General features: G+C 34.8%; 1 protein-coding gene across 10 annotated transcripts in view; it reads right to left on the bottom strand.

Annotated features, from left to right (window-relative positions):
• Positions 1-16,559, bottom strand: part of HECTD1 (HECT domain E3 ubiquitin protein ligase 1) — a 65,610-nt gene that overhangs the window by 18,776 nt on the left and 30,275 nt on the right. For 5 of the 10 annotated variants that reach the window (XM_041118756.1, XM_041118770.1, XM_041118773.1 and 2 more), the window contains 13 exons: positions 16,022-16,244; positions 12,585-12,860; positions 12,404-12,480; positions 10,850-10,984; positions 10,431-10,577; positions 9,969-10,063; positions 9,440-9,545; positions 8,332-8,466; positions 8,109-8,248; positions 7,248-7,571; positions 6,574-6,740; positions 6,218-6,394; positions 2,654-3,490 (listed from right to left, as the gene is read on the bottom strand). In XM_041118756.1, the coding sequence (XP_040974690.1) occupies positions 2,654-3,490; positions 6,218-6,394; positions 6,574-6,740; positions 7,248-7,571; positions 8,109-8,248; positions 8,332-8,466; positions 9,440-9,545; positions 9,969-10,063; positions 10,431-10,577; positions 10,850-10,984; positions 12,404-12,480; positions 12,585-12,860; positions 16,022-16,244 (2,839 nt within the window). The remainder of the gene's footprint in view (positions 1-2,653; positions 3,491-6,217; positions 6,395-6,573; positions 6,741-7,247; positions 7,572-8,108; positions 8,249-8,331; positions 8,467-9,439; positions 9,546-9,968; positions 10,064-10,430; positions 10,578-10,849; positions 10,985-12,403; positions 12,481-12,584; positions 12,861-16,021; positions 16,245-16,559) is intronic. The other 5 variants (XM_041118775.1, XM_030043447.2, XM_030043478.2 and 2 more) reach the window with 3 other exon arrangements.

Raw genomic sequence — 16,559 nt, 5'->3', positions numbered from 1 at the left:
ATACGCAAACCACCACTAAGAAGTCACCTTACTGCACATCTAAATACAACACAGTAAATGCATTTTAGTTAACTGAAACAAGACTGAATTCACTGTGAACTCAATGGAAAGAATTTCAAGTAGTATACGTAACTGAGTAGAAGTTATACCTATGTGCAACTACACATTTACATCCCAATCTTCAAAACATTTTCTCACATGCTTATCTTCAAACACAGGAGATTTATCACATGTTTGCACGTGCAAATTTGAGGCGTCACTTATACTTAAATTTAAACCTTGTTTTTCAATCTACCTTTTCTAAAATTTATCAAATGCAAGTTTTGCAATTTTAAAGTAAACATTTTCATTATTGCATCTTATGTAAACTGAGGCACTGCTTTCTTAAAAAAGTCTAAATTCTGAATTTCAGACTCTTATTTTCATCAAGGTTTGCAAAAGGTTACTACCCTTGAAGCAGGATACAATACAACAAAGATTCTTTCCCTAAGGGCATTTGGTAGCTTTTTGAGAAAAACAAACCTTACTGTTTCTATTTTTATTGTTTGCCAGATACTCCCTTTTTTTTTTTTTTCCCCCCTCCTTAGGAACATAAGTAACAGTTTGTAAATAAAAATGTAAAAATGCAAACAAAATATCAGCAAAGGTGACCCAAGCAGGTATAGTGCTTGAAATTATTTCTATGCATAGGGAGGGAGAGAATGAAATTTAAGTTTAGGGTTGTTAATAAGCCTATGCTCATCTCTATGAAAACGTGGAAATTTTCCAGACCAAAGGGTTTTTCTTTTGTTGTTTAAGAACTTGAAAATAAGTTGTTCAGTATTCATATCTTCCACCCACTTCTAATTAATAACAGTAAACTCTTTGCTATTATAATAAACAGAAAAAGGCATTAAGTGTCAGCATTTCATTTGCTCTGAATTCAAGAACAAATTGAAACTGGCTACTATACACACCACTTAACTCCTGGCAAATACAGACATTTTTAAAAGCAACCACTACAGCAAGTCCAGAAAGACTTGCATCACTAATCATGATTTCAGACTTGACTTTTTGGTTGGGCGTTTTTTTGGGGGGTGGGGTGGTTTTGGTGGTTTGTTTTGTTTTGTTTTTTTAAACCCAGACAGGCCAAAGAAAAATAATTAAAAAAAAAACACAAAAAAAAACCCAACCACCCAAGCTTTTTACAATGCTCTAAAAGAACTTCGGTGAGATTGCTGAAAGTTAGTCTCTGATTTCTTCTTGGGGCACAAGTTCCCATTTACAGTTTCTATTTTTATAAGATGTATAAAACAAAGTAATTCCTACATGAGGGATAATTTTAAAGTGTGAATATATTTTTATATTAAATCCAATTTTTACTTTCCCATATTCTTATTTCCAACTTCAGCACTGTATGAATATCAAACATTCATGAAATCTGTTAAACTTGCTATTGAAGTATCTTACTACGTTTTTCAAAGGTGCTCCCCCTCCCCCAGCACAAAACTACTTCAGAACCAGAGGCACTGTCTGCCTAAAAGGGGACCAATTACTGGAAATCTTCCCTTGAGTATCTTATCTACATTTTTAATGCAGGCTGCAAATGTTTTCTCCCTCCCAGTATCACAATATGGATATAAGAATACATAGAAAAATCTCCCCAACAAAAAAGAAAACGCTCACTATTAAAAATTTTAGAAATGTGAAAAGCAAACACCACATTTTTAAATAAGGAAGCATAGAAGTCCTAGAAAAACATGAAAGCTTAACAACAAACTGAGTGTTTCTCTCTGGCTTGGGTAATTTTACCTTTTCTAACTTGCCTACCTCATGAACTGCAGCTCTGTGGCTAAAATACTATCAGCATCACTGAACAAAACATGTAACAAGGCTGGTTGACTAGCAACTCTGATGTGATCATGCTGAAAATTCAGAATAGTGAACTCACAACAAGCAGGTTTACAACTTATCTGCTAATACCTTGATCCTACATGTAATGTGAGAACATGCAAATGTTAAAGCATGTATATAATGCCACTTAAATCACTGTTAACTACAAACTTCCTTACGCTTAATATGCCTGAACAGTTCACCGAATCCAAGCCTTAATGACCATAGCATGTTTAGAAAACATACACAGTATTAGAGTACATTAAGTTATTCAGCCTGATAGAATGCAGGAATCTACTAAAATTTCACCATACCACAGTTTACTTTTTTCTTTCTACTGTGTTCTTAGTTCCTAAGCTCAGAGACTTCATAATATGCACAAACTGCCTTTCCTAAGGAAAATGGAAAAATAACAGAAATAGGCAGATACAAGGTGAATATGCAAAATTACACATATCAGAAAGCAAGAGTAGCCCACATTAGCTACTGTTGCTAGCCTTCCAGCCGCTTAATCTAAAAATACACCCTCTCTCTTCCTAAACATGTAATAGACATCAAATTCAAATTATTTTCTATTTGATGGATAGTGTAATCTGACATCACAGGGCAATGTAACACATTCCAGCTGACATGAATTCTGTGAGCTCTTCATGAGTTCTTCAGGCATACACAAGGTCAAGGCTGCTCTAAGTTCATTTCTCTATCAGGCCAATTCTTTAAGTCTAATGAAAGCCAAAGAAACAACAAAAGCTTCAATTAAAAATAAACATAGCTTACTTACTTGCAGTACTCATGACATTTCTTCCCAAAGTATTAGTATTGTTATCACTGCTACTTCGGCTTAAATTCATGTTGTTCGTGGCATTGGTACGTGCTATGTTTGCCACTCTTCGAACAAAGGACTCCAGGCTGGAAGTTTCTCGAGATGATAAGTTAGGAACGCTTGCACTGGAGCTCATTGGTGCCCCAGCAGCCAACAAAGAACTGACCGAGAGTCTGTTACTTGCTGAAGAGCTTAGAGGTCGTTGGGAAGCTGCTTCTTTATTAGTCAGTTCAGAGACTGAACTCACGTCAGGAGAGCTTACACTAACAATTCCCATGGATATAGCACTGGACTCCCCAGGAGTACGTATTGAGTTATCAGGACCTAACTTCCTCTCTGCATTTTCATTTCCCATGTCCGCTGTTAAGGTGCTGGTGCTTGCACTGGAAGATGACCCTACTTCAGTCTGGGGCACACTATCAGCAGAAGACAGAACAACAATTGGTTCATGGACGTCAGTGCCTGAAACTATATTTTGCTCCATTACACTTTCTGATCTCCGCTCCATTTTGGTCGAACCCAAGCTGATGTCGCTGCTACTGGCCACGCTACACACAGAACTGCTGCTTCCTTTTCTACTTGAGGAGCCTGCAGCAGCAGTCGTCTTGTCTGGACAGTTGTTTTTCACCAAGCTGCTCCATGACTGCGTTGTGCCTGAAACAGTGGATGAAACAGGTTTGGGTGATGCCGCTGAATCAGGGTCGTACCCTGGTGCAAGCTTGAGGTCAAACTTTCCTTCTGCGCCCATACGGTAAGAGTTAGAGCCACCAGCATCCCAGGTGACATCAATCCAGCCTGGAAAGGGACAGGAGTTTGTGAGATCCAGCAGAAAGCAGACAGGAGCGTGTCAGACTAGCTCCACAATGTGGGATCAGCTTCTCATAAGGGCTGCACGTCTGAATTAATAAAGTCACTAAATAACCCTTAATGCCAATTAAAAAGGAAGTGTTTAAATCTAAACGATTTGGTATTTTTGGCGATCAGCCTCTATCTTCAGGGTCCCAGAATCCAGCCAAAAGTAAAGTTGCCTTCAGGAAGGAACCTGACCTACTAGGATCTCTCAAAATTTTATTATTAGATTCTCTAATAACAGAAAGGTATATTAAAATGTATCATCATAACTTTATTAATATCTGTCAAGAAGTTATAATTCTTGCAAGGACATTCTATAATGTTTTTCTTCGTTGGATGCTTGTGGATAAGCATATTTGCCCAACAGAAGACATTTTATGAAATTGATTAGTTTGGGATTCTTATTCTTGCCCTGCAAAGTGAAAGAATTAATTCACTGATACTCAGCTTTTTAGTTCAATAATTTACACAGACTCAAACATTTCTTATTCACAGGAAAAGGTTTACGGCAGTCAGATAAGGACTACTTCAAGTAAGATTTCAGGGTTGGAAAAAGAATCTATTTCATAGAATGAAACTTTATACTGGGACCAAAACAACACTGAATAAGAGATGCTACTCTTCAATTCCTTTATTAAATGATTATTTAGAGTACCAGTATTTTTTTAACAGTTAAATGTAATAAGTCTGCAATTATGAGGGTAACATGCAAAATTTAGCTAACTAGGACAGAAATAGGGGCAAAATAATTTATTTTTGCTTGTCTGAGTATGTACCACAATCTCAGAGTCACCTAAAAAATTCCTTCTAGTATTTCTTACTGTATGTTAACTGTAACAAAACTTGGTGTCACTATTTTAATCAATACACATTTTCCTTAAAAATAAAATCTCTAAAGCTCAGTCATCTTCTGTAACCTCAGACAGAAATTCAAAAGATGTCAGGTCCAGATGTACACACATATTTTTCTTTAATAAAAGAGAAGAGACCTAATTTGAAGTAAATATTCTTTTTAGTACTGTCAGATGCACTTTTACCTTATAACTACCCAAAAGTCATCACTTCCTAGACCAAAACAGAAGAAGCAATTTTCTATTTAAATATCACTCTGGACAAAGATTATTTAAAAATGGATAAAGTTTTCAGTTATGGTAAGTGAGCATATGTGAGCACATGAGCAGGTTTAGATCATATTATTCTTGTATGATTTTATTCCATCTTCATGAGCTATATCTGAGTAGCTTCATGCCACTAAACTTTGGAAGGTAAATTTGTGAAGCAAGTCTCAATTTTCTCCTTTCTACTGTTCATTTACCTTTCTTATCAAATAGAAAAAAAAATTAAGTTCCATACTGTAGTTAAACAGTATCATTTTTCCCCTTTATGAATATCTGAACAGGGTAAAGGCACAACTAAATAACTGTTCTTATTTTGTATAGTTCCTTTGTAATTAATATTGTAGGAAAACAGTTTTAAATCTGCACAATTTTTTAATAGTTATTATGTCCTTGGAGTCTTACTGCTCCATCATTACAGCGCTAAAACTCCTCAAGATTCATCTAAACTTGTCAATAATGACAAAAAAAGTCAACAGGATACTATTTTCAAAATTCTGTTTTAAAGACAACTGCGGCAGAAATAAGACCCTGCTGATAACACATTTCACATTGTTTGGCATCACCATTTGATAAACGAACTCCAATTTCACCTATGCTTAAATGGGAAAGTTTTACTGGAACATAGGAACGAAAACACTGATTTAGCAGAAAACTACTCACCAATAATACCTAAGTCTTCAAAGTGAGAATGTAGCTATGGATACTGTTGCATCTGATAAGAACAATATACAGATGACAGAATTCCCTACAAGCTATACTGAATGGCTTAAATAAGATTCGAAGTTTCAAAACATTTTAAGACATTGTACTTTGGACATTTCTCCATGTTTGAGAGCTGACAACTCAACAAACTAGAAGAAATTTTAAAATCTGGCTAAGAATGAGTCTAAGAGTAGCTGAAGACACTTCAGGAACAAGGCAAGTCTTACATACCCCAAAATAAGGGGACAGGGGGAAAAAGGTAGAAAGCACGTTCAGCTGACAAGATCATCACCTCTTCTGGAGCCTCTTTAATATCTTAGCTTCCTAAGCCTTGACTTTCCTGGCTGTTGCAGATTTTTATTTTGCTCCATAAATTAATTACTTTTCATGCTTTTAATTAAAAAAAATAACAATCTGATCCCAATGAAGCTAGCAAGGTAGGAAAGGTACAGGGTACAACAGAAGTCAAGAAAAATATTGCAAATGCTAAGCTAGAAGAAATGAAGAAGGTAATTATAGATTTTGCAGGCCCAAAGCTTAATTAATCAGTTTGCATCAATCACCTTCATGTACTTTTTCTTGTTTGTAACAGATGTCTAAATAACAATTTGGTATTTTAATTAAGCAAAGCTCTACAAAAGTTTCATTTACAGGAAGAATTTTTTTTCATGCATTAAAATGGAATTTCACAAATGGAACATGACAGTTGTAGTAATTGAGTTCCTTCTCCCCAAAATACTTAAAATTTTATCAGCTTCTTCAAGACACTACAAAGGAAATACTTTAATGCTACCCGTTTCACATAAACTAATGCTACAAACATTTACAAAGTCAGGCAATTCATGCTCACCATTATGCAATTCTCCTGTAACAGTGCCTTCACCCTGTGGGCTTCCATCCTGATCTCTCCATTTCCAATCAATTCCTCTGATTACACGAGCTCCTGGAACCATATATTTCAACACCTGAGAACGGACTAGACGTCGCTGCCTTCGCAGATTTGCTTCAGCTTCTTTAGCAGCTTTTCCTACAAGAAATGTAATTGAAATGGAAAGACTTTAAAGTATTGAATGGGGAATAATTTTGATCTTGCTTCTAAGCAAGTTCCACTGCAAAAGTTAACCTGCTTTTTCACACTGATTTTTGTATTTTAAGTTCACTAGCATCTGAAGAGAACAAATAGGATGTACACATTCTTTTTCTTACCCAGCTGATCTTCACATACTCCATTCACAGTGCCATAAAGTTCAAATCCAGACAGGGAGAGGTAGTGTGTTTGCCCACTGGCATTCTTTCCCATCTGCTTTATTCTAACATGTCTCCAACCTTGTTTCTCATCTTTTGGAGGATCTAAAGGCCATGTTGCTGTAGACCTTTAAATTTATTAGGAAGGGGGTGTGGGTGGGGGACAAAAAAACAAAAACAAACAAAAAAAAAAACCACAAAACAAAACAAAACCAAAAACCTTAGTACCAAAGCAAACAAAACCATAATGCTGATCAAGTATGAAACTGCCAAGACCACAAGATAGATAAAACCTGTTAACACTAGGGAGAAACTCTGGATAAGTGCTGGTGTTACTGTTTTCTGAAAAAACCAACCAACCAACCAACCAAAAAACACCCAAACAAAAAAACCAAACAAAAAAACCCGAAATGCAATATCTACAATGATGGAAAAGCACAAATGCCATTATGTGAACCATACAGAGAACTTATGAATCATTTGTTTTCCAGCCCATCCTTGATAATTTAGATCACCTACCATTTCTTCATATAGTTATATTATTACACCTACAGTACACATTAAAATAGTCTACAGCCAAGTACCTTTTTAACTGAGCTCAGTTTTATAAAAAGTGATAAAACACACTGACATACCCTGGTTCGTTGAGACTACAGTCATCAACATGAGTATACAAAGTAGTCCAGTTCTGTCCATCCTTAGATACCTGGAAAACCCAATTTCTGAGAGCAGATCGTCCATAACCTCGAGCATGGCGTAACGTGTAAGCTGATGGTATAACCCAAAGGCCAAGATCTATGGCAAACCAAGCATTCTTATCATCGTTAGTATGACAATTGAGAGCTGAACTGTCACGGCTTAGGATGTCTTCTAAACGGCCATAAGGCAGATTTCTTCCTTCTGAGGATGTAACCACTACTAACCCATAGGCTGCTGGATTTACCCACTCATATGCAGTTCTATATTAAAAAGAGAAATGTACTGTTCAATTATTACTTACATTAAAAAAGAACAGGCATCAGTAACGTTTGACATTTACTGTGAATTGTATATTACAGCTGAGTTTATTAAAAACCAAAATTATTAATATAATTTTAGATAATTAGATAACTTTAGCGGTGTTCCAAACTTCACTGTACTACAGTAGTTTAAAAAACAAACCAACCAAATAAAAAACCCGCAAACAAACAAGAAACCCACCACCTAAACCCCAACAAAACCTAAGAAAACCACAGCAAACAAAAACAAAGACCCAAACTTCCCCACCCCTTCATTTCTTAGGTAAACATACAACAAATTCTCAACACAACTTCACAGATTCATATTTTTCTATTAAAGTAAAATGAAATGTAATTCTATTGATCAACAGGAAAAGCAGATACCTCCTACTCCTAAAAAAACTATAACAGATTTCATTGTTAATTCTCTCCCCACCCTGCCCCATGGATCACAGTTTATTGTCTGACTTCAAAATATTCAGCTTTGAAGAAACTCACTTTGCATTTGTCCCAATCCAGTAAATAATTCCATTTTCATCAAAATCATGTTGATGCCTGAACACAAATGTTTGACCTTCACGTAATTTTCGTACAAAAACAAATGAAGCCCTATCAAAGTCGTACCATTGCTTTGCTACCTACATATGAATGAAAAGAAATCAAGTATTAGAGATGCAGAATGCAACCATTCCTCGTGAACCCCCTGTGGTATGTTGCTCACCATTTTCAGGAGATACTGTTCTAGAGATTCAACAGTTGCCAACGGCTCCATCTTTAGCATTCTACCAGTTCGATCTATTAAAGATGTCTCCCCTGAGGCACGTTCCAAACGAAACCTCAAGCGCCTCGTTAATATCTGAAAGAGTAGCCAAACATTAATACAGGCTTTTCTGCTTGGGTTTTGTAATTCTAAGAAAAGCAATATACTTCACTACAACAGTTTTAGTGGTGTATCAAGTATTTTTGTTGTGCAACTTAAACTATATTCTAATTTAATGCTTTAAAAAGGAATTCCCTAATACTCCATTTTTTCAATTAACCAAACAATTCTTTAGTATGACAGTCAATGTATAAGTCAATTACACATTCAAGCTAATATTTTCTCTTTTCATGTGTTTTCATACCTTTTATTTCCAAATCTTGTAGACTAGCAACTACAATAATATAAAAACTGAAAATGCTTTTCAAAATATTCAATAGCAGCAGTGTTTTTGCAACTTTCTGCAACTATTTTCTAATAATTTAGCTTCAAAACAGAAGTATTCACACTTCACTGCCATCTCGCAAAATCCTGAAGTGTGCTTTCGAACAGAAAAAAACAAGATTCCAAACTAAACAAAAACAAGTAATATTTTTAGCCAAATTGCAGCTTTCCTTTATAAGCAGCTGCTGATCCTGCAGGTGTTGTGTATTACCAAATGAACACACAGCCCTAGAAGGGACCCTTTTAACTATTACAGCCCATCCCTAGTCATCACAAATAAACATGTCTTATAATTGTCTTAAACAAAATGCTCATTCCAGTAGTACAGATACTTACTAAGGGGCATATTCCCATATAAAGAGAACAATACTTGAAGACAAAAGAAAGAACACACACATTATCTCTTCAGCAAAGTGTGTAAAAGTGACAGTAGAGGAACACCCATTTAGGTTAAGTGTTAGAGGAAATAAATGCCAAAAAGTTTGTTGCTCTTTACCTAATTCTATCCACTTCTACAAGAATATGCTTCATACAGACTTAACATGTGTAACTTTTCCTGAAATTCACATGTAACATTCAGTTGTTTATCACTCAGTACAATATATTGCTGTCACTGTACATTTACCTGAAGATTATATGTAGAACCTGGTGTATCATACAAGTGGAGAGGTAGACGTTCGATAGATTCTAACACTGCTATCAATTTCCGAATTAATGCAACTGCTGGACGACTGTGAAAGTGAACAGTTACTATGTTAGCACACAACAAAGAATAAAATTCTATAGTATCTCAGAAAATAGTACCCAGCTGTAGCAAATATCTCAGCACGCTATTTCTACTGATATTATCTATTCCAGTCACATGATCAAAGCACAGTAAGAAAAATACTAATCTGCACAGTGATGAACATAAGTCACCTTTATATTCATCAACAGATGTACATTCAGTATGGTTGACTCTTACAGATAGAAGAAATTCAGTAGAATTTTCAATTGCTACTTCAATAGCAGATGCTGTCTTTTAAGACCAATTTTCTATTCCAGAGAAAGACAAATTGAAATGGAAAGAACAGTTCCTTTGTCTTTAAGTTATTTTAAACATACCATACTGCTTCACAGATGCAATGTTTTTTTTGGTTTTGTTTTGTTTTTACCTTTCATCGTCTTCATTTTCACTGAATGCTGTTTTGAAAACGTTTATTCTCTCTACCAGTTGACTACAGTCTTGCTTCACATCTAAATCAACATTCTAAGAGAGGAAAAAAAAAACTTTACTTGTAAAAGAAAGCAATATATTCATTCTTTATACTGGCAAAAAGAACTGTTTAGTCTCACTGAATTTCCTATTTAAAATCTGTATGTGAAAAGCTAAATTATATCAGCCATTAGAACTGAACCACTGTTGATTTAAAGATTTTTCATGGCTTATTCAAACTGAAGTCATCTATTGTGATAGCATATATTCAAACAGGTAGACCACTGAATGGAGCAAGTCTGCCTGATTTTCATCAAGACAGGAAAAAGCCACATTTATAACAGATTTTTTAAATTAAGGCACATGCCTACTTTATTTTTTAGAAAGTTTTTCTTCAGAGACTTATGTTCTACAAACTCACATTATTTAAAACTGTAAGCAATGATTGAACTAAGCCACTACTGCACATTTCATACGGAGAAATAGTATTCTCATCCTTCAATAGTACAATTAAGTTTTCCAGAGCGGTCTTCATTAAATCTCTCCAAGTATTTTCTCCCTCAATACACTGGAAGACAAAAAGACAATTATGGTGAAACAAGGTAAGTTTTTCCACTTGCTTCATTTAAAAAATGGTGAAACAAGGTAACAGTTTTTCCACTTGCTTAATTTAAAAAATAACATCCCAGTTAAGTGCATAACTAGGAATTACACACATTAAAAACTCCCACATTTCAGACAGACATATTGTGACTTTCCTTTACATCATGACATACTAGTCTGAACATTATGTGATTTCCACTGACATCACACATTATAAATTAAAGGAGATACACTTACCTGTCTGTTTGTATGAAGTTCCCACGCAGACTCTAACTGTGTTGCTATGTTCCTCAGTGTTACAACTACTCCTCGAGGCATGCTTTCAACAGCTTTAAAATGATCATCATATAAATCTCTCGCCATAGTGCGTACCTACAAATGAGAATCAGAAGTCATACCTTACTGCAATGAGACTACTATTATTCTGCAAGACACTAGAAACTTGGTCACCTTTTTTAAAGAAGTCCATGACAGACACAAACAAGTAGGGAAGAACCAAAACCTATCATACACCATGAAATGCAGAAGTTGTGAAAGGATAAAAGTACAGGAGAAATAAATGGAAATACACAGAATTTTATTGAGACTTACAGAAACTAAGCTTACCATCATATATTAAATTACAGCACAAAGGTAGGAGAAAAGACAGGACTTTCAATCTGTAAATCTGTTTCTTTAGAACTGTATCATGGATCTGGTAGTCTTTTCAGAGGTAAGATTAAAGGGGTTTTATATGGTTTCTGAATGCTCTATTCACATTCCTTAAACCAACTCACACAAAAAGTCCTTATGTGATCTTATACTAAGAATCTACAAAGTATGGATCACACAAGATACAGATTTGATAAAATAAGTTCTTATTAAACAACAACTTGCTTGTGAGAAATTTCCCCAAAAATCTTTCCTCTTCATCATCATCACATGTCCTACAATAATACGTTTCACAAGCTTCGGAGCTACACAGTGCAATCCCAGGTATGAAAGAGCACTGCCTTCCTTTTATCATTCCACCTATCCTCATTCACACAGTATTTTAATTTTCAATTTAGTGTCACTCGGATATAAGTGTCCTTACATACTGCAGATTTTTGGTACATAACGTATCAGCTGCACTGTTAGAAACTGCAAGAGAGGTCAAGACTGAAGATTAGCTTGAGACCTTGGCATCAGCTGGCCACAGAACATACTGTTATTTTGTGTTTTTGTAAAAAGCTTAATACTTGATTTCTTAGTTCCTCTTTTTTTCCCTCAGTTTGAGAAAGAAGAATTCTAGAGAAGTTTAAAATGAGGGCATTAACACGTTTTGCTTCACTACCACAACTCTTACAATACAGACTGTTCACTTCCATCCCCCTATCTGCCACAATACCCAGTCTAAAATTAGTATCTGAATGTAGTGAATAGAAGTAACATATGCCTCTGATACAACTGTAGTATTGATCATAACACGTTTTCTTTTTCCATTAAAAAAAAAAAAAAAAAAAAAAAAAAGAAAAGCCTACAGAATTATACAAATATAGGTCAGGAGGATTGGATTTCCTTACATTTTTAAAAGAAAATTCGTCTTCCTCTAGAAGAGCTCAGAGTTTACTAAGACTGTTAGATAAAAGCACCTGCAGAAATGCTTTGTTGTGAGTGAAGTTTTCTCCTTCAAGCTTAGCATAAAATTGTGTCTAGTTGAAATCAGAAGATTTTAATCCTCTAAGAGGAAGCTACAACTCCATAAGCATGTTATAAAATGAAACAAACTCAATTAAATTTTAAGTATAAAATTCACAAATGCTCACTAACCTTTTGCTTTGTCTTCTCCAGTTTAGATTTCAGCTTTCTTCCTCTTTTGCCTGTCCAGCCAGTCACAAATTCTGACCCTGCAACATGTTTTTAGAAAAATCACAATTTCTCACAGGTATGAAAAGCAACAAACAGAAAACTACCTCACATACACTTGCTCCTACCTGCACATAACACATACCTACATACTTACCCAAAGAGGTTTCAGCTGTAAACGAATGCTTTGTTCCTCTGTTAGATTCAAACACAAAGCCTGGCAGATCTTCTTTCAGTATTGTAGCTTGCTGACCATCGGAATTGTGAATAGCTATTTCTCCTTCTTTTAAACAGGTGAGTGACCAGTTTCCTACAGTAAGTTTAGTTGGCCCTGGTGCTGATAAAATTGGCTGGCTTGTAGTAGATGGTTTTACTTGGCTTCGAGCTCTTTGCAACTTCTCAAGGAACTCACTCCTACTTTCTATTTAAAAAGAAACAAACATTTTTTTTTTCTTCCAACAATTGATTCCAACCATCATACATATCAAACAATATTTTTTTTTTTGCAAGAGCAAAACAACTGAGTGCATTCAATGCAAAATTAAGTTTGAAATTAAGGGTCTTAAAGTGTTCTACATTTTTTTCCCAGTATATTTCTGTATTTCAACAGTGATTTATTCCACGATCGCATCAAAGTGGACAATGCAACTCTTTCTGAATGGTCCTAATGACAGATGTATTAATACATCTTTACAATTATAATAGGAAAATCAAAGAAATCCATGATAACCTTTTAGTCTCGCAAAAATAATTTATCTCATTATGGCCAGCATGAACTATTCTCAAAAGTGAGTTTTTAGAAATAGGAAATTAAATGAATCCTCCAACAGGAAAACAGCAATCAACTTCACAGCTTAAAGCATGTGGAGAATAGATGTAGAAGCCATATAAAAAACAGAAAAAAAATTCACAAAACTTTGCAGTCTGACAATCAACATGTACTAAAAGCAAATTTGAGCTGAGATAATAGCTATTCGCTCAGATTAAGTGTCCCAAAGGCACCCCAAAAAAATTTTTTATCAGCTATACTGAAACTGTTATTCATCTCCTTTGTTGAACCTCTATGTTCACCTCAGAGAAAACAAGCAAGCCACAATTATGCTACTTAATACAGTGGCATTATGCTAATTCAAGTTATAATGCAGATGTTCCTATTCCTTTTTTAGTAATTACAAAAATTTTAAGGATGTCTATATCTCTGAGAAAAACATTAAATAAATAAATAAATAAAAATCTAATGCCACCACATGAGACTTGATTAAATGCTAGTATTTATATGGAGATATTTAATAGATGACAAACAGGATCATACCCTACTTTTAAGATATGTAGGTAATCTAGCCTGGAATTATCCAAACAACTATCTCAGTTTTAATTAAATTACATTTTGATACTGTAGTAATTACAAGGCTGCACACTACATTTGAAATTTTAATTAGCATAATTCCAGAAAATTTAGTTAGTTAATAATTTAAAAAATAAAATTTCCATATAAAATAAAAATGCAGTAACCTCTTTAATGTAAAGATTACATCTCAACTTCAAAGTTCACTAGTATTCTCATCTTTCAGCGTACTGATTTGATACATACAACTTTTTTAGTCCATGCACTTGTAAAATTGCTGTTTTCCTTTTGCTGCAATGACTTATGCTCTAGGTTTTTAAAATTTGCCATTGTTATTGTTGTATAAAATAATCTCTATGCAAAAATAATTCTGCACTTGAAGATTAGGAAAATTAAAATTCTGTTAATGAAACCTTTCCAAATTTCCATAATGACATTTTAACAAATTTATTATATAGCATGTTGCACTGAAAGTGCGATGATTACACATGATTGAGAATAATTTCGGGTTCCCTTAGACAGAATTTTGAGACTCACTTAAAGTTTCAGAATTACCATTAAATTTCAATTTTTGCATTGAACTTTTATTTTTTCTAAAAATTAAAACAAAAGAAGTATTAAGCTAACGTGGAGAGGGGTGAGTACAGACCTTCCAAAAATGTCCATAGCATATATATTTCCCCCTCCCGCCCCAACTTTTATCATGCGACACACACTAACAAATTGCATTACTCAACCCTCTATATTCTTGCCAGTCGTAAAGTTCCTAAAAAGTATACTGTGAGATTAATCAGTAATGGCTTAGGACAGCAGAACATATAGTATAGTTCAGGACTTATACTATTCTGAGTCTATACTGTACTGTAATAATTTTAGTTAACAAATACTAGTTTCTTATCTCTTAAGTAAAAGAGGCTGCTGCATACTCTTAGAGCTAATGGTTAAAGTCCAGGCAAATCACACCGCAATGTCAGCACTCTTAGTAGATGTCTACTTGACAAGAAGTTGCAAGAAGCCTCATTTAATCCTAATTTAGCTCTTTCCCTTCCATAATATCCTTGCTAGGTATCTTGTTCAAAAACTTGGGATTTATTCAATCTTTTAAAAAAAGACTAACTTGAAGAGACATATCTTCTTAAATTCTCAATCTGACTTTTTTTAAGTTCTCCTCACTCCAAATTCATCTGAGCCATCCCCATTCCACTCATCTTGTACAGAAATAGTAAAGTCTTATCCCCATACCCACATCATTCAGAAGGAAGAAAGCAGAATTGGCATCCAGGGGCTATGAGGATTTAAGAAACTAACCTCATGGATCATCTTAAAATTGTATCGTATGATAAACAAGTATCTCAACAAAGAAACTGTTTACTTTTTAAGCTATTAGCCTTGTTAAAAAGGATGCAAGGATACATTTTATGACAAAAAAATATATATATCTAGAAGTGGTTTCCAGCTGTGTTATAATCTAGAAACACACTGTATCACATTTTGTCTTCATGCCCCCAAATCAATGGATAAAGTCATTAGCACTTCATTTCTATCCTGAATCATAATATGTTCTGTTATTTCAGTCAATGGCTTGTTGAAAACATAATAATATTGCAAAGCATTTTATGTCTGCAGGTTCATAAATGCATGAAGTGTTGCAAAAAAAAAAAAAAAAAAAAAACCAATAAAGGAGGGTTGTTTCTGCATCCAGAGCAAATTGTGTATTCTGTACAGAAAATTAAAACCACCTGTGCATCGCCAGTGCATAAGGTCTGTTCCCTTATCCTCTCTCCGACAAACAATTAAGACACTGTAATTTGTTTCCCAGTCTCGATGAGAAACTTTCCATTACTTTGTCTTCAAACACATGCAATTTCATTCTGCTAGCTAGAAGCAAACAACAAATCACCATTTCAACCTGCTTTTCCTGGGACGGCCACTACAAAGTGCTTTTAATGACTGGGGTGAAAAAATTAAGTATGCATGGAGAAGAATCAAAACAAAACGAAGTTAATACACTTTTACTGGCAAGATGTTTACTTAACACAAATCACCAAGGAAGTCAAGTTATGGTCACATGCTATCTGATAAAAAGCATCACAATTAACTGACCACCTTCCACCTGTTTACATCCTTTACTATTTAGCAAGCCAATTCCTGCAAAACAAAATAGCTCCAATCAAATTATATAAACAAATATAACAGTCTCAAAACTTAACTTAAACTTGAATTGTAAAAGAAGCTACCTGAACTATCGGATCCTCCTTCAGGGCTGCCACTGGAATACATTGTGGCCAGTTTTCCATCCAAGATAAATCTGAACCATCCATTACTACCATTAGATAGCTCCAGGGCTGCAGCATCACTCCAGATATACAAGCAGTCCCTTCCCCTAATGATTGACCAGTCTCTCCAGTGATATGGTTTACCCTGTTGCAGTTCTTTAGCATCCTCCTGTGGTTCATCCTCCTGTAATAAAATTGTAGTAAACAAACAAACAAACAACCCCAAAACAAACAAAAAACCCACCAAAACCAACAAAAAAACAACACACAAAACACATTTTAAAAAGGCTTAAGAAGAAAAAGAATTACTCAAACCAGAAGTATAGGAACTATGCTTCTTCTGTCTGTAAAAAGTATGTTTAAAAGTATTCTTTAATAGAGTAAGATACATCTAAGAAGTTTCCTTTCAGATATCGATTTATCTACTCAACAATAACAACAGCCTACTGACTGGGACATCCACACCTCTGTTCAAAACTTGTATTGTGAGAAAGGAATC

This window comes from Aquila chrysaetos, chromosome 2 (assembly GCF_900496995.4).
Source record: "Aquila chrysaetos chrysaetos chromosome 2, bAquChr1.4, whole genome shotgun sequence".
Taxonomy (NCBI): domain Eukaryota; kingdom Metazoa; phylum Chordata; class Aves; order Accipitriformes; family Accipitridae; genus Aquila; species Aquila chrysaetos.
The sequence above is the reverse complement of the archived record's forward strand: the minus strand, read 5'-3'. Positions and strand labels throughout refer to the sequence as shown.